Source organism: Ornithodoros turicata, chromosome 2, assembly GCF_037126465.1.
Source record: "Ornithodoros turicata isolate Travis chromosome 2, ASM3712646v1, whole genome shotgun sequence".
Taxonomy (NCBI): Eukaryota; Metazoa; Arthropoda; class Arachnida; order Ixodida; family Argasidae; genus Ornithodoros; species Ornithodoros turicata.
The window spans coordinates 106,090,949-106,114,417 of record NC_088202.1 but is presented as its reverse complement, the minus strand read 5'-3'; the positions used below and the strand labels follow the sequence as shown (position 1 = coordinate 106,114,417).

The following is a 23,469-nucleotide window of genomic DNA, read 5'->3' as shown; positions in this document are numbered from 1 at the left end:
CCACTTGAACAAAAGTAATCAAGGAGCTGAGCCTCGCTGTAACGACGAGGGACGCCAGTGATTCTGCCGGTGGTACGTAAGTAGGACTGTGGGATAGACGCTTGGACTGCTATTCCGGCGAGTACCGTAAGGCCTAGTAAGCGTTGTGCGAAGTGCTCGGATGAGATATGGACGATGAGAGTTCCATATTTATTGATTCTGTGGCGGGGGACCATCTCTTGCGTCATGGTGAGCACTTCACGAGCTATTAAGTTGGGGTTAACACTCCAGAACGAGCCCGACTTTGTGAGACATCTGAACACAACCGGGATCCCGTTTGGTCGATTCTTCTTATACGTGACCAGCTGAAACAGCGATGCATCAGTCTCATGGGTAGGCTTGAGAGTAGGGCCAGGCGGAACATCCATTGACCGAGTGTCACCATTCGTTCGCAGTGAGGACCCCCCCTCATCTTGAGGGTCATCAAGAAGTTCCGTTTGCGAGGTCCCTGAGGCAAGCAAACGATCTTCACTTAAGCGTCGTCTGACCGGGGAGCGACTCCTGTCACCCTCATTAGGCAGATCAGGACGGGCCGGGTCAGGCGCGGCCTCAATGTCGCGGGCTCCAGGTGTCCAGCGACACCGCCCGCTGCCTGTCATGGGTGCACCCCAGAAGTTGATAGAGGTTGAAGGTTACTGAGAAAACCAAGGTAAACCAAGGTAAATCGGAGAGCAGAAAGAATGCGTCCTTGCTGTTTGGCTTCTTCTTCTTCCAAGCTTCTTCCAAGAAGTAAGGTTTCCACTAAAGCCCTGCGCGGATGAGCTTTTCTGACATCCGCATCCGCAATAGCGACCAACTTCTATATCCGCATCCGACCTGCAAAGTTGAGTATGTCATCCACATCCGACCCGCAAAATCCGCGCGTCTCCCACAGGACGCAGAGATGGTTCAGTTTCTGGGCTCGATATATCTAGCCCATTTTCCAAGAAATAAACTTCATTTCCCGTCGGCCCAAAACAGCACAAAAAGAAAAAAAAAAAAAACTGCTATCAGCGAACTTCGTCCACACAGGCGACTTCCTCTCTCTTGTTCTGACAGTGAAAATACTGGAGTGGCATAGCTTTTGTAGCGAGGGCAGGTCCTGGGCGTCCATGATGCCACCAAAGGATACACAACAGTAAGAACAGATTTACCTGCCATGAAAGAATACATGGCAGCAAGCGCAGATTTTGGAACAAACGGAGTAGGTAGGGTTTATTGGAGTGGAACGCAAGATAGGCGCCGAACGCGCACCTCGACTCGAGACGCAAGAGGTCTCCTCTCCCGGTCACGCGAGTGGCTTGCGTTCACCTTGTAGTCGGTGTTCGGTGCCTAGTGCGGAGGTTTATCCGCATCCGATCCGCCGCCGACCGCTCTATTAACAACCGTATCCGATCCGATCCTGATCCAGCGCCATCCGCATCCGATCCACATCACAACAAGCGTCCATATTTCATCCGAAGCCGCAAGGTTTCTGCGGATATCCGCGGATATGCGCTTCCATCCGCGGATGGTGCAGGGCTTTAGTTACCACAACACTCTCGGTCCCATTGCGACTGGGGCTAGTTCCGCTGGTTGTGTCTCTTCCTTTCCGAACCCGCACTCTAAGAAAAAAAAAGGAGTAAAACGGGGAGTAATTGCAGCTTCTACTCCCCTAGTCTGCAATTACTCCCCATTTTAGTCCCCTAACCCAACATTTAGTCCCGACATTTACTCCCCAGGACTGCAAATTGTCACTAAACTTCGCGAATGGTCTCCTGAATGCAACAGTCTACGTAAATATGTGCCCTTGGTCAATTTGAACGACATAAGGCTGTATAACTCAGACAATTAGCAATTTAGTAGCAAGTTTTCCAGCCACACAGAGTAAGAAACAGTTAGCGCATCTTTCTTCGCAAATTGTGCCCTAGTATTGCGCAAGATTTTATATCACTCGATATATCACCGTTGACGGTTTGCTTCAAATTATTTTCATGCATGCGCACCAAGTATGTATCTGGGACTTTTACAACAGCGCGTGAAATGCGGTCTTCACTCTGTGACATTCATTTACTCCCGTGCATTTACTCCCGAAAGGGACTATTTTTTGTGGCAATGCAATTACTCCCCAAAAGGAGTAAAAGTACTCCTTTTTTTCTTAGAGTGCGGAAGTACTGCAATGCAATCCTAGAAGTGACGTTTGTTCCCTAGAACTATGTTCCAACTGCCTTGCCGACCTATCTTTGCTCACCCGAGTGTTCTTTGGCGTATGTTGACATTTCCAGCACACGATACCCCGCGTCCCTCAAGCGCACACTTGCGTAACTTGTAACAATGTCACTGGGTTGATTCCATCCTCGAAGGTGCAGCTTTGAGGTCAGTGTGTTAGGATTGGCGATTTTCGGAGCCCAACTTACGCGTCTCCAATATTACGCGGTCTTCAATCTTCTCGGCACCAACGTAATAGGGATGTCCTCAAAACAGAATTGATTGATTTGCAGGGAGGCTTCTGCGAGCCCTTAAAGGAGCAATCAGGTGACATTTAACATGGCTCGAGACTTTGCCTCATCTGTCAAGCTATCCATCAGGAGTCACCATGCAAAACATTTTCGCTCTGCGGTGTATTTTAGCTGCGCAATCGAATTTACAAAAACAGTCGGAGAAAGCAGCTGCGGACGGCGGACACTATTCTCGCGTAACGTGGAATGGTCCCAGTAGCTTTTTTCTTTGTTTCTTCTTCTCAGCTCACGCACCGCTTACACATGTTTGAGCCACGACCTACTAGATTATAGCGGCCATGTCATAATGGGCAATCCCAATGAGGAGCTCGTCCGCACGATCCCGTAGGGGCATCATGATTGGACGATGGAAATTTGAATTTTGCACGAGCAGAAGCGGATGCACGATTACCGTAGCGGACGACAGCAACAGTTCCTATGAAAACGCGTAGAATGGTGATGATAATCAATTTGAGAATGAAGCATCTCTCGTGGGACATCCGCCGCTTGTACAAAAATACTAATACGAAGGTGAGCTAAAGTACAGAGTACTGTAGAAATTGAAGAAGCAATAACCGGGCCGATGAGTAGCGCCACCGCTAGCCTCCAAATGCGGCGCTGGGAAGGGTTCCGTATGACGTGGTCGCTATAATCTAGTAGGTCGTGGTTTGACCTATGCCGCTGTACGTCACGAGTCACGTGCCCCGGGATCATAGTACGTCACGACGTCTCCTCGTTCGGCGATGCACTCACGGGAGAGGATTTTTGAAAGGTGTGCGGAGAGGTCTCACGCGTGCTCTGTAGGTCACCTGCGCACGTCGTTCTTCGCAGGAGCTCATTTTATCCGTTGCAGAACACGCCGCAGCGAAAACAAAAAAAAAAAAAGAAAAGAAAAAGGGGGTCACCTTTAATTGTCGTGAACTACCACATGCTTTGCTCAACCCTTCCTATGCAGTGAGATAATTAAAAAGTTAGCTACGTCACTTCGAGAAGCAGCTATATGCAACGCCATACTTTAAGCGTCTCTGCTTCCCCTCCAGGTGCTTGCGGCGCTGATACATTACAAGAAAAATGCCCGTGAAGAAGTGCTGACGTACGCTAACAGGCCCCGGATTTTCCAAACGTCTTCGTTTCAAAGGGCTCAGCGTGACCGTTCCGTTCTTTTGCTCAGTCAGCTAGTAATTGAATCAGCCAGAATCTGCGGCAGGGCACCGAGTGGTTTTGTACAGTCCCTTTGTGCGTGGTATTAGTGATCCTGAGATTTCCGAGCACTCACCAGTGTTTCTTCACTGTTGTGTTGCCTCCAAAAGAGAGGCTCCCTATAGGGTAGAAACTATGCATTCAAATTAAGCGAGACTTTGCTCGACCAATAGCGCTGTATCCGATTACAGAGTGTTGTTTCTTTCAAATTAGACTGAGTGCTACTTGCTAACGCTTTCGTACAAGGCCAATTATAATTGGTTATTGTATAGAAATATGGTATGTCAATTGAGGCTCATATTCAAACCGGTTGTGTTGAACTGGACCTGTTGTTTTTAGCAAGAAAGTCCATCATTTGAGACTATTTGAGACATTTGAGACCATTTCAGCTATTTTTCTTTACTGCGTTTTGCTAACGGAAAACCAGCTGACAGTTTCTGACAACGTATTCTACCATGCAAAACAAAATTAAGTAATATACGATCGTTCCTTTATTATGTGTTATAACTTTGAGTTCCAGGCTAGAAACACGAACCGGTTTCCTCGGCGTCCGTCGCGAATCAACGAAATCCTAAAGCCCCGAGTTTCTTCGCCCTCCTTTCATGTTCCTCCGCTTTCCTCGTTGCGTTTCTGCAGGAATGAAGAAATCTGGTACGCTTACACTCGGCAAGTAACACCGATTCCTTTTCTTAAATATTACGCCATCGATAATGCGTTGGTAAAGGTTGCAAACTTAAATATAGATATCCGAAAATCCGACGCTGTAACGATTTGTGGCGTTCTGATGTCATTACACGCGCTCGCGTGGTTTTATTCGCCGTAAAATGGTTGCGGCAGCTCTTTTCTCTTTCGCTTTTTAAATAAACATATCTCGCCCCCCCCCCCCCCTCGCATCTCTAAGTTTAAGACCCGCTGACAGTATGTTGTAGGTGCAGGCCAACTGGTGGGCAAACTCCATAACCTGAGTCTGGGCATGCACAGAAGGACGACACCAGCACGAGACTCCAGCTTTTAGTCTATTTACGTGTTATGTCCTGTGAATTTTTGGCGCTTTCATCATGGTTGATTGTGTTTGGGCGCATGCGTAAGCTTTCGATCTGTGAGTTTAAAACCCGTATTCACTGCTTCTGCGAATGCGCTGGATTTTATTGTGTTGACTTGCTACATTTCTGTGATTTCTTCTAATACCAAGTTCCATAACTCCTGGTTTCAACATGAAAAAGTAGTAGAGAAAGTACGTGTTCCAACTTATTCTCAAACTGTAACACGATGCGTCTGTAATAAAGTAGAGGAAGCGTCTAGGAAGGAGCAGGTTACAAGAGGATGCTTTAATGGCTGAAACAGATGATAAGAATAAGAGCACGCCCTCTTGAGATTGCGTCACATGCACGTAGATGCACGCGAAGGCGGAAACAGTCCTTGTTTTCGTCAACACTCCCGCCCCATGGCTTGTCATTCCTGGAGTTCCAGAGGATATAGTAGCTGAATGGGCCTTCGTATGGATGCCCCATTGGGCAGAGGAGCGTACGAGACCACTTCGCCGATGGTGCACCTCTTGTATTCGTGCGAGCTTCCAAAAAGTCCTGCGAAGTCGTTCATCGGAGAGCATTACAAGTTGATGCTGGCGAACTGTTCTGGATGTACGCTGCTGACTAAGATTAGCTGACCGCAAATGCGTCAGATACTGACTTGACCATTGTCTCCAGTACCGGTCAAGAAGCCTCTCCTTCTCTTTGTTCAGACTTCTCAGATTACGATCAGCAACCGCCAGCTGTAGGCTTGTCATTGGTGGTAAAGAAGTAAGCCTTTTCCCAATAAGTAGATGTGAGGGAGACAGGGCTTCGGTGTCTTCTTGGTCTTCTGTTAACGGTGTCAATGGTATCGAGTTAACTATTGCTTCGACTTCAGTGAGCACAGTTTGCAGTTCTTGGAATTCAAGCTCACTTCGACCCAATGCCCTTCTCAAGGCTTCCTTGACCGAACGCACCATTCGCTCTCAAAGCCCTCCCCACCACATGCCCGTTCAACAATGAATTCCCACGTAATCCGAACCTGTGCCAGCCAGCCAACAGCCAACTGAACAGCCCGCATGTCAGGGAGCTCACGAGAAGCCTTCTTGAATGTCAAGAAATTATCTGAATAAATCTTCTTTGGGATTCCTCTTCGTGCGACGAAGCGCTTGAAAGCCATGAGAAAATTCCCCAAATACTTGATCTGTCACAAGCTCCAGATGGATGGCTCTATAGTAACGGCACAAGGGAATAAGACCACGTGCGCCTTCCTGTAACCTTCCGCAGTTTTGTGGTACAGTGGCCCTGCAAAATCTACTCCAACTGTCTCAAAAGGAAGCTGCTGCGTTATCCGATCTCCAGGTAAAGGTGCCTCCTGTTCAGCACACGCACGAGTTTTTAGTCGCCGACAGAAGTAACGTTGATGGAGGGTGTACTTGTCGGATTGCCTTCCTTTGATTATCCAATAGTGGTCTCGCAGTTGGTGTAGACTCTCTTGTACTCCAGCGTGAGTCAACCTTTCGTGTTCACGAAGTATAATTAACCGAGTGAACCAAGCTTCTGAGGCTGGAGGTAGCAGGATCGGGTGGTTGGCGGGTATGGGCAGATTAGAATATTGAAGTCGTCCTGTAAGACGAAGGATACCTACGTGATCTTTATACCAGCGGAAATTCTCAAGGTGTGGAGACTTCGGCGACAGGAATCTGCCTTGCGTGTCTGTAATCCAGAACTTTTCAGCCCTGCTCAGTTCCTCCGCCGTAAGAGGGCCCGCCAGTTTATGACCCTTCAGATTCTGCACGTAGCGGAGAACCCATGCCGTGACCCTAACGGGAGTCTGTTTGCTGTGCTGTGTCGTTCTGGTGACACAAAACTCGGGGAAGCGGTGACTAATGCCGTATGTAGGATGTCCTCTACTTCCGCCTCTCCTTCAGGGCATGTGATTGGTAGTTCCGTGGTGAATGACCGAGGCCAGTCTTCTTGATACTTCAGCCACACAGGGCCACACCACCACAGTGCACTGTCTCGTAGTTGGTGTACCGCGACACCTCGGGTTAGGAGATTAGCCGGATTGCTCTCGCTGGGACAATGCCTCCACTTGTCTGGGGATGTTAGCCCTTGTATCTCTTGAACACGGTTAGCGACGAAGGTTTCCATCGTTTCACCGATCTTTTGATCCAATAGATGGCTATGAGAGATTGGCTCCAAAAATGCAGTCAAACTCTAATTTAAACGACGTACACAGAAAGCGGTATAATCGCGAAGCAAGGAGTGCAGCCATGAGTTCAAGCCTAGGTAAGGTCTGACGCTTGATCGGAGCAACTCTGCTCTTGCTAACAAGAAACTCTATACGAGACGATCCTTCGCACGTCAATTCAACGTAGGCTACCGCACCGTAAGCACTTTGACTGGCATCTGCAAATATGTGAGTCTTGAAAGATGAAAGAAGAAAGGCACTGAAAAGGTTAGCCAGCTGTAGGACTCGAACCCACATCTTCTGGATTGCCGGTCCAGGGCTCTCCCAATTGAGCTAAGCTAACACACCTCCTCAGCGACTTCCAAGGGTGCGTCATCTGAAGGGACAAACCATCCACTCTCTCTCACTCATCCTCCCTTCAATCTTGCATTTTTGCTCACTCATACACACATTCATACGACGGGATCGACGCAAGCGGCAACTGTTGAACAAGAGAGAACTGATGTTCTGAGGCTGGAACAACATAGAAAGGACAAATACATACAAAGCCTCAGATTGCCTAAGAAATTGACGATGAAAGAAGAAAGTCACTGAGAAGGTCAGCCAGCTGTAGGACTCGAACCCACATCTTCTGGATTGCCGGTCCAGGACAATACCAATTTCTTAGGCAATTTGAGGCTTTGTATGTATTTGTCCTTTCTATGTTGTTCCACCCTCAAAACATCCGTTCTCTCTTGTTCAACAGTTGCCGCTTGCGCCGATCCCGTCGTATGAATGTGTGTATGAGTGAGCAAAAATGTAAGAGTGAAAGGAGGATGAGTGAGAGAGAGTGGCTGGTTTGTCCCTTCAGATGACGCACCCTGGAAGTCGCTGAGGAGGTGTGTTACCTTACCTTAGTGTGTTACCTTAGTAGAAACTACTAGGCAGCAGTGTCACAATCAGCGGGTAGTCCTGTTCAGACTTCCGTAGGCGATGTCGGATAGTGACTTCCGTAGGCGATTGTCGGATAGTGGCGGCTAGAAGAAAAGAAAGGACTGGACCTGGCCTCGAATGGCACTCGTGTCATCTTCCAGGTCTCAGTGTCTGGGAGTGGTTGTCCAGCGATCGGAGTTGTGCGATACCAAATGAAACGAAGCGCATCTGTGTCAGATTTGTGAAGTGCTATCTGTAAAAATGGCTTCTCGATGTCCGCAACCAGGGCGATGCGGTGAAATCGGAACCGCAGTAGTAGAGACAGTATGTCCGGATTCAGGTTAGGACCCGCATGTAACACTTCATTCAATGACAGGCAACCTGATGCACTTGAAGACGCATCAAACACAATGCGGACTTTCGTCGTTTCTCTTTCACGTCTGATTACCGCGTGGTGAGGCATGTAATATTCCGGTCCGGCTTTAGACGTAGTATCATCGCCCCGCCCGGCGTGCGTGATAACAATGAGAGCACGCCCTCTTGGGATTGCGTCACATGCACGTAGATGCACGCGAAGGCGGAAACAGTCCTTGTTTACGTCAACAGCGTCTTTAAGGATGCATCAAGAATGCTGGCCAAAGTAAAGCAACTTTTCACCCCGTAGTGAGAGCATTCCAGTAACATGCTTCTAAGGTTTCCCATTGAATATGGTATTCCATTCACCAGCAGATATGTGAGATGTTAAGGGCAGGTGTCTTCTCACCTTCCGAAAAATGACTGGGTACAAAGACCACTCTACAAATAGAACAAGTTTATTCAAAACCCCCGAACTAAATTCAATGGAACTTTACAAACCTCGCAGTTCATACGGTATGAGTCGTGCCCATTAAAAAGCACGTCATACGCCAACGTGTTGTGCTCGACCAAAAACACATTCATCAGACGGTCACCCTCACAGTGGTAAGAAATAATTATTCTTTGACTCACATCTCGATGACCTCATCTCCTATGGCTTACAGATGAGAATGTGTAGAAATACACGTGAACAGCATGAAGCTAGCTGTAATATGTACAAAGAAGTTGTGTGCCTCTTGCAACGTGATAATGTCACGTGGGTTTCTGCCAGTGCGCCATTTTAATGCCATCTGAAGAGGACAAACTTTCCTAAGATTTTGCAGAGATCTCGATCATAATTATCAATGCTACGGACAGATGCAAATTACCTTTGTGTTGCACGATTCATTTGCAATTAATCATAATGTGAAAACAGAAGCTCGTCGCGGATTTCCCTCCTTTCTGGTACAGCTCGCGAAGCAATAACTTTAACGGAATTAAGAAGGGTTGTGCACTGTGCAATTAGGCAAATTGTACATGTGGATCACACATGAGAGGGGCACAAAACTGCAGTATGTTTGTGACACAAATAACAAAATCCACACAAAGTGTTACACAGGTGCACGACTTCACATCCGTTGGTTTGTCATTAGGAACACGGTATATACAGGGGCGTTCAAATCCATTGATATAAATAACGTCTGCTGTTCATCATAACACCATCGTGTCCGATGCAAGTCCCAAAGTTGCAACGCACCGCGGTGCTAATAAGAGCTTTCCAGAATGGATGCATGCGGGTCAACGCATAGCCCAGCGCCGCGCAGGCGACATCGCAAATGACAATGAGTAGAAGCGTAACAACGAATTACAACGAGAAAAAAGAGACAAAATAAAAACGAGAACGCTACTATAAAGATTTCTTCGTATCAACAAAATCATAACGTGTTCACCGGTCTTACCGTCCTTCATCTTTCTGGTACATTTCTTACTTCATGCTGTTCTTCACTGGACCTCTTAGACACTTGCTTACGATTTTACATGGGGATATTTGTTGCATGCTATATTTTTTCTTACTTAGCAGTCTACTGTGATATGCGGAAAACAAAGGTAGAAAATACGCAGTAGGAGATTTCTTTTTTGGCGACCCAGAAGCACAACCATGCGATGTCTGTTTCTACCAGAACAAACCCATCATGCACGTTAGAGTCCATCTAAGAGCTCTGTGCACGCTGTGTTATTTCACACTTTCAGCGTATATTCTTTGCACCCACCATTTGTCCCGTCTACAAATGCAGATGCATTTTCAGAGTGAATGTTAATGAATGCAACTCTTGTCTAACGAATGACAATCTTAAAAGCCGTGAAGTCACCGACGTCTTCAAAGGAGCGGAGACCACAAATGCACACATGTTGTCACAATTCACAATGTGGATCCGGTAGATCACTGTCAAGTACAGCAGGAGCGTCGCCCGAAGTCGTCCAGACGTATGGCTGGTCGCGATAGCAATCACTTTCGTCTGTAGTCACTTTAGCATCACACTCAGAATGCACAACGTCACCGTAGTGAACTGTGAAAGTACTTTCGTCGGGTAAGGATATTTGTGGACATGTGTTGAAATCCCCACTACTTTCACTACTCAATGACGATGTCCCCCTGCGCCAAACGTTGCTCCCTTTGTCAGGAATACACCCCCTCATTGCTCTGAATAGAGAAATGCCTGTAGGAAATATACTCCTGTGGCACCTCGTTGGCTTTGGCAGGCCGTCTTCGCTTCCTTCTTCGAAATCTCAGCGCCGTTAAGAGTATCGCCAGCGTCAACACGAGGGCTGCGCTAACGCTCCCACCGAGGATGAGCCCCAGAGTAGAGAGCGTAATCCGGGTTTTGTCTGTTTTCGCGAGTGTCCGAGCCTGCAGGCACTTTCGATTGGTTGTTGACAAGTCGTACGGCCTCTCGACGTCAGTAGTATACGGAGTAGGTCGACCCAGGCTACGTAAATACTTGCCGGTTGCTGTGACGCAAATTGTGTACCACGTTTCTGCCTGGAGGCCATCGATGTCGTAGCGACGCACGGTGGGCTCTAGCGAGGCACCGGCCGCGGGAGCCGGTTCCGATGTGGCGTGGTACGTGACCAAGAACCCTCCTATGAGCGTGCCGTTCTGGACGTCCCAGTACACAGAGAGACGATTGTGGTCGAGAAGGCGCACCTCGGCAGAGGTCATGAGAGGCGCGGGGCAGAAATCCACGGGGTGCAGGGAGCCAATGGACTGCGATGCCAGCTTCTCCGGCTGCGAACACAGCGGGTCGGGCGAGGATAACCGCGGGTGGTCTTGTAGCCACTCCCATAGGCCCAGCAGGCGGCAGTCGCAGTGGAATGGGTTGCCTGGAACGGAAAAGGTAGGCTTTGATTCTAGTCTTCGTCTTTTCTACTGGTCGCCGCCGCTATACTTGAAACGAGTGGACGTGTAGAGTATGAACGAGGAAGCTGGCAAACGCAATAATAACAAAACGTCTGCAACGCTTACAGTTCATGCGATTATTATGAGACGTGAACGCACGGACAATTGCCATCTGCTCACTACCAAATTCTTTGATGCATTGCACATCCCAAGTGGGCACTAACCAAGAATCATCACCGAAAGATTAAATCGTCTATGCCAGCGCCTCACTGTCGATAATGCACTCTTACTTTCTCCACTTTCCACGCACTTCCTATAAAGAAGAGAAACTTCTGTGCCCTTGATTTGCAAGATGACCTCGTTTATCCCGAACGAAGAACGTTTCGAAGTGGAGCTCCTTATCTCACAAGCCGGACCTGATCAATTGAAAGTCATACATTCCTACTCAAGCATTGCCTCCCCCTAAATACATTTACGATCTGTCGTCTTCCCTGATCACTTTTATCGGGTTTTTCTACGCTCCACTGATATGACTTCGGCCCCCGGCCAAAGACGTCGCCGTTTCAGGGCGAAACAACAAGAAACAAGTGGAAAACGCAGACGCGAGCAACTTTCTTTCATTCGATGCGCTGGGTTGGCTCTTTAAAGTGGTTTGTTGCTTCGTTTGTCTCTGTAAGAGGTCGTAAATTGGAAGATGTTGAGCGAACCCTTGGTCGGCAGTGATGCCCTGTTGAGATAAGGGAGGCTGCGGATAGGTTTCCGCTGAGGGAAGAAAAACGACCGCGCTTTTGTTGCCTTTGCCAACGGGGCTTTACGTAGCTCAAAGAGGAAAACAAGCGAGACCGATCAGTAAAGAACACACCTGCACGCACGTCCACAGTAACAACGACAACTAATATAATGATGATAAGGAATGGGGAGATTCGCCTCGTGAGTTGTGGAACATAACTACGAGGTGACGATGGATGCGAGATCGTAGTAAAGCTGCATCGGCACCTTCGGTGATGCACAATACAATGAAATGACGTCGAACGTTTTGACTGTTTCTATGGTATGCAGTAAAGCATGGAAACTGTAGCTGGAGTGCCTTGCTGCCATAACTTAGGACTGAGAACTGTGAGGGGGGGGGGGGCGTCTCCGAGTATGCCACTTCCGAGGTAATGTTGTCAATATAGTTCTAGTTTATGGTTGTCAGTAATTCAGCTAATCATGCTATACTACAGCATTGTTATTGGTTGCCAGACGAATTAAGACAAAGCTTATTTCGACGGACAAAAGTTGGACGGCTCGACACCAGCGGACCCCGTTGACTTAAAGGGGTTGAGACAGGTCATCTCAGGTTATGCCAGATAAACGTAAAAAACGGTTCTTTGCACGGATGTGAACCTGTATTGAAAATTTCACAGCGAAGGGGGCGATAGAAGCGGAGAAAATGGGCACGGCGAATACCGAAACTCATGGGGGTTCTGACATCACAGCGCGTGCTGCTGCCAATGAGGCAGCGCACGAGAAGTCACGTGCTTACGGCTGCCAATGGGAATGGACGCAGCTCTGACCTCTGTGACGTCTGCGCTTCGCTCGGGAGCGTGTTCGAGGGCGTGTATCTCGCCAAGTATGACACGTAGAACAATAATTCTTTTTTCCTCAGTATTCTGGCGTGCAGTACAATGCGTACAGGATGTAATGAACAACATCTATGGAGGTGTCCCGACCCCTTTAAGGATTTGCACGAACTTCCTCAAAGATGTGCGTCATCTGACAGGAGGTACCGCGTAAGATCTCTAGTTGGAATGCAATGTCGCGAAACAAGAATACACTTGACAAGCCTACGAAGCTGTGTCAGAAGTTAAGGGTTACACCACTGGATGTTAGATACATGCTGGCAGTTACACGCACAAAGACGCCTGCTGTTGGGGTCAGGCATCAGAACAAGCATTACCATGTCTAATACTCCGCAGTGACTTCCCAAATAACGAAAAATACACAGGACTCCATCCATAAGATCAACACTCACAATAGTGATACAGTGTCAGCTATACGAACCTGTGAGTCCCAGTTTCGCCAAGCGAACCTCGATGGGTCGAAACACGGTGCTGGTGAGGTATGCCAGTTTGTTGCTGCGCAGGTCAAGCTCAGCAAGAGAGCTTAGATTCTGGAATGCATTCACGTGTACCCAGGAAATGTAATTGTTTGCGAACGACAGGTACTTCACAGAGTGCACTTTGCTGAACACTCCCTCGTGCAGGCGCGTGAGTTTATTGAACGAGAGATCAAGCTTCTCCAAGTGTTGTAAATCCGGTCCAAATCGTGGTAATTCGGAAATATGGTTGTTGGTCAAGTTGATGACTTTGAGCTCCGATATGCCTTGAAATCTCTCAGAGGGTAGAATATCAATGGAGTTGTAGCCAAGATCGAGGGACGCAAGACGTCGAAGTGGTATGAATGCTCCTGGCGAAACCTTGACAATGCTGTTGTGGCGCAACGACAGCGATTGTAAGTTGGGAAAACCGACGAAATCGTTTGAAGCAATGATAGAAATATTTCCATGACGAATCTCCAGTTGCTCGAGAGACGGAAGTGTACCCTCTATTGTGAAGTCTTCGCGGACTCGAATGAGGGGGTTCCGATTCAGGTTCAGAGTCTTTAGTTTGTTAATGCGAGGCGTGAAAACTGCATTGGGAATGTACGTCAGTTTATTGCCTTCAAGCGACAATGACTCCAGAGACCCTAAAAAAGAGAGGGCGTCGATGGGAAGTGATGTCAAGGAATTATTTGCGAGGCTGAGTTGCTTCAATTTGGTCAAGTTGAAAAATGCGTCGTTGACTATTGATGCAATGGAATTATTGGTAAAATGCAAGCTCACCAGGGCGCCGTTCTTCCTGAATGCCTTACTGTGGACAACCTTAATTTTGTTCTGGCACAGTGAAAGGTGCTCAAGATTAGAAAGTTGCTCTGTTGCTGCAGACGGAACGAATTCGACGTCGTTGCTATCGAGTTTCAGTTCTTTTACGAGGCTTATGGTAGCGAACGATTTTCCATCTAGTTGTCTCACGTGGTTGCCGTTGAGGTTCAGCGTTTTCAGCTCTGTAAGGGGCTCAAACAGCTTGCGCGTAAGAGGACCGATGCCCGTGTTTTCGACATTGAGGGTCTGCAGCGAGGACAGGCCGTAAAATATGTTGTCGTGAACAGAGGTGAGGTTGTTCCCAGATATATCCAGGTGTTTCACGCTCGGAAGAAAAAGGAAGTCTACTCTTGCGCTACTCAATTTGTTATTGCTGATATCCAAAGTAACGAGTCCAGAAAGTTCCAGAAAAGATCCTGCTTCAACGTCTTCAGCCATGACTCCCGAAAGCACAAGTTCTTGCAGAGGGATTTGACCTTCGAACATATATTTCCGGATAACATATATCTGGTTGTGAGACATGTGCAATATTTTCAAGCTCTTCAATGACTGAAATGTTTGTGGTTCGATGTCCATGATATGGTTGTGAGAGAGGTATAATTCTTCGAGTTTTTCAACCCCTCTGAACATGTCCGTGCTGACGTGGTTCAGATTATTGTGCTCGAGGTTTAGAGACGTCAGTTTCACCATCCTGTCAAATACTCCTTCTTCGATAGAAGTAATTTCATTGTGGTCTAAGTACAGCTTCTGCACCTCGATTAGGTCCCGAAATATCTCCTTCTTGAGTGTTTTCAGCTTGTTCCAGTTCAACCATAGTATCTCCATTTTGTTGAGTCCACTCATACTGTCTGTATGCATGTTGCTAATCTGATTGTGGCTCAGGAGAAGTGACCGTAGACTTGAGGGATACCTGCTCAGCACATCGCCAATGTCTCTCAGGTTGTTCCCTTGCAGATTGAGGTGCTGTAAGTTCGCTAAACTTTGCAGTGCTTCATTTTCTATGGCTTCGATGCGGTTGTTTTGTAGGTGCAGCTCTTGAAGGTTAGGCAGAGAGTAAAAAACACCTTTTCGAACACGTTTCAGGAGATTATTTTGCAGGCGCAGGTCTCTCAGTTCCACTAGTTCCTGGAAAGTTCCTGGATGAAGGTCAGCGATGAGATTGTTGTCTAGCGACAAGGATCGTAATTCTCGGTTGTTCTTGAACAACGTAGGGTGAATTGTACGTAACTGGTTGAACGAGAGCTGCAACTGGTACAGATGGTGGAGGGAATAGAAAGCAGCAATTTCTATCTGCGTGATTGCATTGTTCTGCAGAAACAGCACTGATATCTGAGTGGAATTCATGAATGTTTCATTGGTGATACGTAAGATGTTGTTGTTGGAGAGCAGGACTTCGCGTAGAAGAGTCATGTTCTGAAACGTCCCTCTTTCGATGCTGTGTAGGTGGTTAAAGCTGAGCTCAACAGTACGTAGTTTTCTTAGCGGCGCAAACACCCGGCGGCTCAGCGAGAGGATCGTGTTGTGACTAAGATCTAGCGCCTCAAGTTCTTGAAGATGTATGAACGACGAATCATCTAGGTCACTTAGGTAGTTCATGTAAAGCGACAAGGAGTTGAGTCGTGGCATAGTTACAAAGCTACGGTCGTTTAATTCGCGAATATGATTTGAACTTAAGTCTATCCGTTGCAGCGCCGTGAACCTGGTGTATCCATCGTCCGGAATCTCTTCAATTTCGTTCCAAACCAACTTAAGCGTCTTCAGCGTTCTCAATCTTTTTAGTGCATTAAGCGGGAACACTTTCTGTTTGTTATTGATTAGGTTTAGATCTTCTAAGCTATTTTCTAGTCCGCCAAACGCATACTCGGTGATAGTTGCGATGTTGTTATTTGGAAGCTGCAAACTGGACAGTTGCAATCCGTAGAAGGCGTATCCTTCGATGTCAGAAATCGCGTTTGAATCCAGGTCTAAAGAACGAAGTGCCTTCAGGTTCTTCAGTGCTGCTTGAGGCACTTCTTTGAGTTTGCTGTTTGTAATCGATAAAGCCTCCAGAACGTCTTCGAGTCCAACGAAGGCTTCGCTTTCGATAGTCTCGATCTCGGTGTACGAGATGTGAAGATGTGAGATAGATCGATTGAGGAAAAAACCATCGGGCAAAATTGTGAAGTTGCCAGAGAGATGGTAGATGCTGAGCGACTTGATGGGGCTGTGAATCTCCGCCAGGGTGGCGCGTATTTGTTCGGGGCTTGTTGAGGGGCACTCGAGGAAGACACCATCTTCGAAGTGGTAGCAGGGGCACCAGGGACTTTGTTCCCAAGGCGGACAGACGACCTTCTCAGCGCCGGTGCTGTGGTAATGTGCGAGCAGGAAGGTTACCAGGAGGCAGTTCAGTCGGAGCACCAATGGGAGCGAAGTCTGCTTGGCGATCCTAAAAGGCTGCTCGCCGCCTCCGAAGAGACGTCGCAGGGGCATATCACATGTCGTACATCTGAAATGAGAGAGATGAGCAATCGAATCAACATGCTTACTAATCACTCATCTGTGTATACTCATCTGTGTAAAATGCAAAGGTATAGTGCGGCATACGAATTGTGTTCCAAGTGGTCGCTACGGATGTACCTTAGAATATATTGTGCAGCGTCAATGTGCGACGCGCTCACGCGGGTTCGGTATTCAGCGAAAATTATGATCCATTTGTATGCCATGAGCTGATTGCTGTTCCGCGCCGCATTCGCTACTACCTTCGCAAAATCAACACGCCACGACAGCACTTTGCGGAACTCCTCCTCTTCTCCCCTGTTTTCCAGATGGAGTGATACGATCTTGGGCACGTTCTTTCCGCCCATTTATGACGACTACAGTAACGACTATGCGTTGCAGAAGCGACGAGCCGTGGGTAAAGAAAGTCATCAAGTCGAGCCAACGTTCACGTCGTTAGCCGAGCATAACCAGCGGCTACGTTATGACGCTGCCTATTGGTCTTTCGTAAATACTTGTGCTGCGCCACTTTAGTGCGTACAAAGTTACTCGGGAGACTTCGCTTGTAAGCCATGCTGTTGAAATCACGAGTGCAACGCGTCCCCAAATTCGGTCGTCTTCGGAAGAGGACGTTATGCACGTCTCGGGCTTTTCGTTTTACCACTGTCCCTCTAATTGATGCGGACGCTCTTTACCTTCCTAGGTGTGTATGTAAACAATGATGGAGAATTTCAAGTGCATGCTCAGAACTTCCACACTAGGCCTACACGTATTACCAGTATTACACATATGACTGCATAATACTACTAGCAATACATGTAGGTCTAGCCCCAGCTGACCTACTGCCCGACTTCAATAAAATGTCACATCTCTTTTACGTTTATGAAACTGCCATGCACCCATTCTTGATCAAGTTCCAATTCCCTCGCCCTGGAAAGGAGCTTCACCGTTTCGGTTTGAATCGCTCATTTCCGGCAGCTTTTTTTTTTTTTTTTTCAATGTTAAGAGTCCCCATCGCAAAAAAAATATAAATAAATAAATAAAAGCACGAAAAAAATGTCGTTTTAGGCACTGTGGGAGTCATTGACAAAGGACGCATTGTATGAGGGTGGCTCAATAAATAGCCTTAAAACTTCAATTAAAATTCCGAACTCTATCTCATACTTAATATTCTTTCTGCTGGTGGTGGTGCAAGGCCTTCTACTCCGTACGTTGAGTTTCGTGACTTCCGCTTACACGTGCTAGCACGCGACAACTGGTTACAAATGGCTAACTAATTAAGAATGGCGTCACAGCTCGTCACCGAAACCGAAGACGTTTCGGGGTCGGAGGAATGCCGGGAAGTCTTCTTGAAGCTTTTTTTGGGATCACAAGGGTACTATTGTTGAGCATATGCCTAGGGGGCTTATAATAAACGCAAAAAGGTACTATAGTGACACATTTGAAGCCCTGTATAAGAGCAAAACGCCGTGGACTGTTCAGCAAGGAGGTTCAGCAGGAGGAGGCATGACAATGCCCGCTCGCATACGTCTCATATGACTACTTCAATCATTTGCGATATTCAGTTTGATTGCCTTCCATATCCCCAATATTCGCCTGACCTTGCGCCATCAAACTCCGACGTCTTTAGCCGACTCAGTGAGGGCCTTGCGGACGCAAGTTTGCATCTGACGATGTGAAATAAGCCGTGCATGGTAGGGTGCGCATCCGCAAGAAGACTTTCTCTCTGCTGAAACACTGTGCTTTCGAAACACACGCACACACACACACACACACATATATAGATATATATGTTTGTAAGTGCTCGAACGTCGCCACGCCAGTACTGGACAGCTGTACTGTCCATCATCATCAGTGCACATATAGGCAACGTTTGAGCGGATGGCGTCAGAAGGTCACGTAGCACGCGATTCCTCCCGTCAGGGTGTGCTAACTCACCACTGAACGCCCAGTGCAAAGCCAGTGAAGTATATTAGGGAAAATTTTCTCTAAAATACTGTATACTTTTCCTATGGTTTTTCCTATTCTTATTGCTATATTTTTCTATCCTATATTCATGGTTTGGCCACACTGTGAAGAAGATTTCACAGGATTCATTCAGCCTGGTGCACCCCGCCATCAAGTTCACCCACTCCTCGGCAACGACTGTTAACTTCCTTGACGTAAAAGTAACCTTAACCGAGAAGGGTTTTTCCACTGACCTATACCGAAAGCCAACTGATGCTCAGCAGTACCTTTCCTTTAACAGCTGCCACCCACGCCACACTAAACTCGCTATTCCTTATAGCCAGGCACTGCGATACAGGAGGATCTGCTCGGACGACGATGATCTAAACAAAAACCTCGCGGAATTAGAGCAAACCTTCGTCAATCGCAATTTCCCACCCAATCTAGTACAAGACGTCCTGTCCAAAGCACTACAAACGGATCGGAGGAACTTATTCGGTAAACGCAACGACGAACCCAAGGGCGACCGCGTAGACCTTGTTCTAACCTTTGGTGCAGGCGGGGGTATAATATTAACAGTATCCTCCGCCGCCACCATAGCATCCTTCTGCAATCTGAACGGACACGACAAATATTTGCCGAGGAGCCACGAGTTACCTACAGGCGCGCCCGCAACCTTCAAGATAGGCTAGTCAACTTCAAAGTTCCCAAACCGTAACACCCGCGGCGGGATGCCATCCATGCAGTGGTAAAAGATGCCAAATATGCAAATCAATGCAAAGCACGGCATCGGTCAAGAGTACAAACCCCGACTTCTCCCTTAAAGTCAATGGCAACTGCAAATCAAGTAACATTATTTACATCATTCAATGTACAACTTGCTCCACGCAATATGTAGGTCAAAGTAAAAATTCATTTAGGATCAGATTCAATAACCACCGATCGGATATTTTGAAAAAAGGTAGCCTCCCGGTTTCTCGCCATTTTAGTCAACCCGGTCATTCCATTAGTAATGTCGCACTTTTTATTTTAGAGTCGAATTTCACATCCGATCGCTGTAGAGAACAACGCGAATCGTACTTGATCTACAAATTGCAATCTCTGATAAATGAGGATAAAGGAGTGCTATCAACTGTAAGAAGCATATCGGGATAACTTTTTTTCTGTGTGTTCTCGGACTGGCCGCTGCCTCTTTTCTTCTTTTCTTTACAGCTGGACACAAGGACGCTAAGAACACCCCGGACAGCAAGCTTTCAACGAGCGCGACCCCAGACCTTTCTGGAACTCCAAGGCTTTGACACGTAATCTCCCCGACCGATGACCCAAGAACCTTCCAGAACCTGACTCACTGACGACCGCCTCCCAGTGGAATTGTACCGGCTGTGACGACACTTTTGTAACCTTTTAAAGGACCTTGTACATTTATTTTCGTCTTAGTCCCGAGGAAGGCGGAGCCTCCGCCGAAACGTAGACTTCCCCAGACCCTTAGTTTTAATGCCAGTTTAATACATAACTTCCCCCACTCCCTACTTCAGTCCCTGGTGTCTTTTTTCCCTGTCTATATACAACATCCTGGTCGTTCGAACCTAAATTTTGTAGCGTATTTTCCTAATATACCTATATATATATATATATATATATATATATAGAGAGAGAGAGAGAGAGAGAGAGAGAGAGGGTGCCCCAGCTAAATGCGAACATATTTTACAAAAATATATACATCACTTTTTCCTAGATGAAATCAATTGCAATATATCATATGCTGAAGGGCACTCCTTAGGACGACATTAACAAACTCCTAAGGCAATGCCTTAATTAACTTTCAATAATTAACTTTTTAATTATAAAAGCTACGAAGTTGTCTGTTGGGGAACAAACGACAACGACATCATTTTTGGTACGCGCATCTATGCATGCGCACCCGCCCACGTTTTCTCATTCTCAGTAAACCTGTTGCACCCGCACTGTTCGGCCGTCTGTCATTGCAGATCCCATAGGTTATGGGCCCAGAGTCACGGAACTGCACTTTAGTTTCAAGGTGTTTAATGTGCCGAGCCCAGCGCATGTCCGAGTCGATTACCACGCCAAGGAAGCGGTGAAAGCGTACCGGTTCAAGCTTCTTTAAACCAAGCCAAAGAGGGAAATTTGCCATAGCTTTACGCGTGAAAGGGAGCTCGACACACTTTTCGAGTGAAAGGTCCATCCCGAGGTGCGTGAGGTACGTATGGATATTGTTTAAAGCGAGCTGCAGGCGGCGCTGGAGAGCCGGGCGTGATTTTCCTACTGTCCAAAGGGCGACGTCATCTGCATACACAAAGAACGACACTTTGCGAGGAATTACTGATTGTAGGCCGGCCATCACCACGTTAAAGAGTGTCGGGCTGAGAATGCTTCCTTGGGGGACTCCTTGAGGAACAGGATGCTGAGGGCTTTGGTTTTGGGACGTACGGACAGCGACAGTTCGGTCCGTAAGGAAGTCTTGGAACCAGATGAAGAGCCGACCGGATACTTCAAACGAGCGCAAGGCGTGCAGCACACAAATGTGCGAGACGGTATCATATGCGCGCTTGATGTCGAGGAAGACCGATCGGACGATCCGTCGATGGGCTCGAGCATGTTGAACTGTAGAGACTAGGTCGAGAACTGGATCCATGGAGCTTCGGTGGCGACGAAATCCAGCCATTTCGTGAGGGAACGCATGTTGTTTTTCGAGCCACCAGTCGAGGCGATGCAAAACCATTCTCTCCATCAGTTTCCCCATGCAGCTTGTCAGGCTCACCGGGCGAAAGGAGGATAGGGCATTTGGGGGCTTGCCTGGTTTCAGAATGGGAACAACCAATGCCTCCTTCCATGTATGTGGTAAAGATCACACGCCTTCAATGAATCAGGGCAGATATCATCAGATATCTGCCCAAGGTCGCAAATAAAGTTGTTGTTTGTCACGGAACTGACATCTGCGCTGCACAGGAGGGAAGCTTCTACAGGGTCAACCACTGGAACTAGCGTCGTCTCTACACAGTGCTCGAATTGGTTTCGGGACAGCAAGGAGATCGGAGAAGCAAGCAAGTTTTCAGTCGCGAAGCTGACGGACGGTAATTACCAGGCATGGAAATTCAGGATGAAGATGCTGCTAATAAGGGAGGAAACTTGGACTTTCGTAGAAGATGAAGCCCCGGAGAGACCAACAGTTGCCTGGATTGCCGGCGACCAGAAGGCGCAGAGCACCATTTGCTTAAGCGTTGACGACAGTCAAATAATACACGTCTGCAAATGCTCGTCGTCCAAGATGATGTGGGAGGAACTTCTCAAGGTACATGAGAGGGCTAACCTGAGCAATAAGTTGTACCTTTTGAGGAGGTTATACCAATCGGAGATGGACAGGGACGAGGACATGCAGAGCTACATACGGCGTGTTCTGGAATTGGTGGAGCGCTTGCGCGGCGTTGGAGAAGAGACGACCGACTTCCAGGTTGCTGCTCTTCTGATTAGTGGGCTTTCTGACAGTTATGAAGCTCTGGTCACCGCCCTTGATGCTCGTTCGGACGGAGATCTCACGCTAGATTACGTCAAAGGGAAGCTGGTCGATGAGTATAACAGGAAGCAAGGGTCTGCTGCCGCTACGGGCGACTCAGAATCAGCGCTTCGATCAAAGGCCCAGGACAGCGCGAAGAGTTTAGCCACGACAGCCTCGACGGAATGCTTCTGGTGCAAAAAGGTTGGCCACTTCAAGCGAGATTGTCCGGACTGGAAAGCACAACAGAAAGGCTCTCGCAGAACACGTACTAAGCAGCGAACGCGGACAGCTGTATCAAGCAGGTCATCCTCTCCCAAGATGGCGTTTGCTACCGGTTCTTCTGGAGACTGGTACATTGACTCCGGCGCAACAAGCCATATGTGCAATGACCGGCAATTCTTCACGAAGAGCTACGTGGAGAAGACTGAAACCATTACCGTCGCAAATGGGCAACATGTCTCTTCGGAGGGCGTTGGGAATGGCATTCTGTATTGCAAAGTTGACGAATCAGAATTCCAGAAAATCCGAGTGGAAAATGTTCTCTACGTTCCGTGGCTCGAGAGCAACCTTCTTTCAGTCAAGGGGCTCGCACAACAGGGTAATGTAGTGACGTTCCAAGGGGACCGATGCGTCGTGACCAAGAATCAGGACGTGGTCGCGACTGGTGAGATCCGCAACGACCTCTACACGATTTTGACGGCAGGTATGGGTGCTGCGCACATAACGCAAGTTATCAGTCACCATGACTGCATTCACGTGTGGCACCATCGCCTAGGGTACCGCCATTCAGCAGCTGTAGAGAGGTTGCACAGGGAAGGCTTAGCGGACGGCATCGTTGTGAAGCAATGCACCGAGCTACTTAAATGCACCAGTTGTTTGAAGGGCAAGATGAAACGTGCTTCCTTGCCTTCACACGAGTCTTCAAGGGCGGAACATCTTTTGGCCTTGGTGCACACGGACGTCTGTGGTCCAATGCCAGTACTAACACCAAGCAAGAACAGGTACTTCATTACCTTCACAGATGACTTTTCAAGGTACATGATCCTTTACCTACTGAAGTCCAAGGATGAGGTTCCTGCGAGGGTGGAAGAATATTTGGCTCTGGTTTCGAACAAGTTCGGCAGGCATCCGAAGACACTGCGTTCTGATAATGGGACAGAATATACTGGTTGGAAAATTCGAGCAATCCTTCGAAAAACTGGCATCCTACTCCAGACGACGGTCCGATACAGTCCAGAACAAAACGGTGTGTCAGAAAGAAAGAATCGCACCCTTTGCGAGAGCGCTCAGAGCATGCTGTTCGGTGCCAGCCTGCCAAAGACTTACTGGGGTGAGGCTGTTGTCACTGCCTGCTACTTGCACAATCGGCTTCCGAATAAAGCGGTTAACAAGACTCCCTACGAGCTGTGGAACAGCAAGAAGCCGAACCTGGCATATCTGAGGATGTTTGGCAGTAGGGCTTATATGCACGTCTCAAAGGAACACCGCGACAAATGGGACGCTCGTGCGATTGAAGGGACCTTGATAGGATACTGCGAAACACAGAAAGGATATTGTGTACTTGTTGGAGGAACCAACAAGGTGAAGG

At 47.7% G+C, this 23,469-nt stretch overlaps 1 protein-coding gene across 1 annotated transcript in view; it reads right to left on the bottom strand.

Annotated features, from left to right (window-relative positions):
• Positions 1 to 8,607: 8,607 nt before the first annotated feature.
• Positions 8,608 to 23,469, bottom strand: part of LOC135385917 (protein artichoke-like) — a 230,301-nt gene continuing 215,439 nt past the window's right edge. Inside the window, exons 3-4 of the mRNA XM_064615542.1 lie at positions 13,087 to 16,430; positions 8,608 to 11,027 (exon numbers count right to left, since the gene is read on the bottom strand). Of these exons, the coding sequence (XP_064471612.1) occupies positions 10,324 to 11,027; positions 13,087 to 16,414 (4,032 nt within the window). The 5' untranslated portion in view covers positions 16,415 to 16,430 and the 3' untranslated portion in view covers positions 8,608 to 10,323. The remainder of the gene's footprint in view (positions 11,028 to 13,086; positions 16,431 to 23,469) is intronic.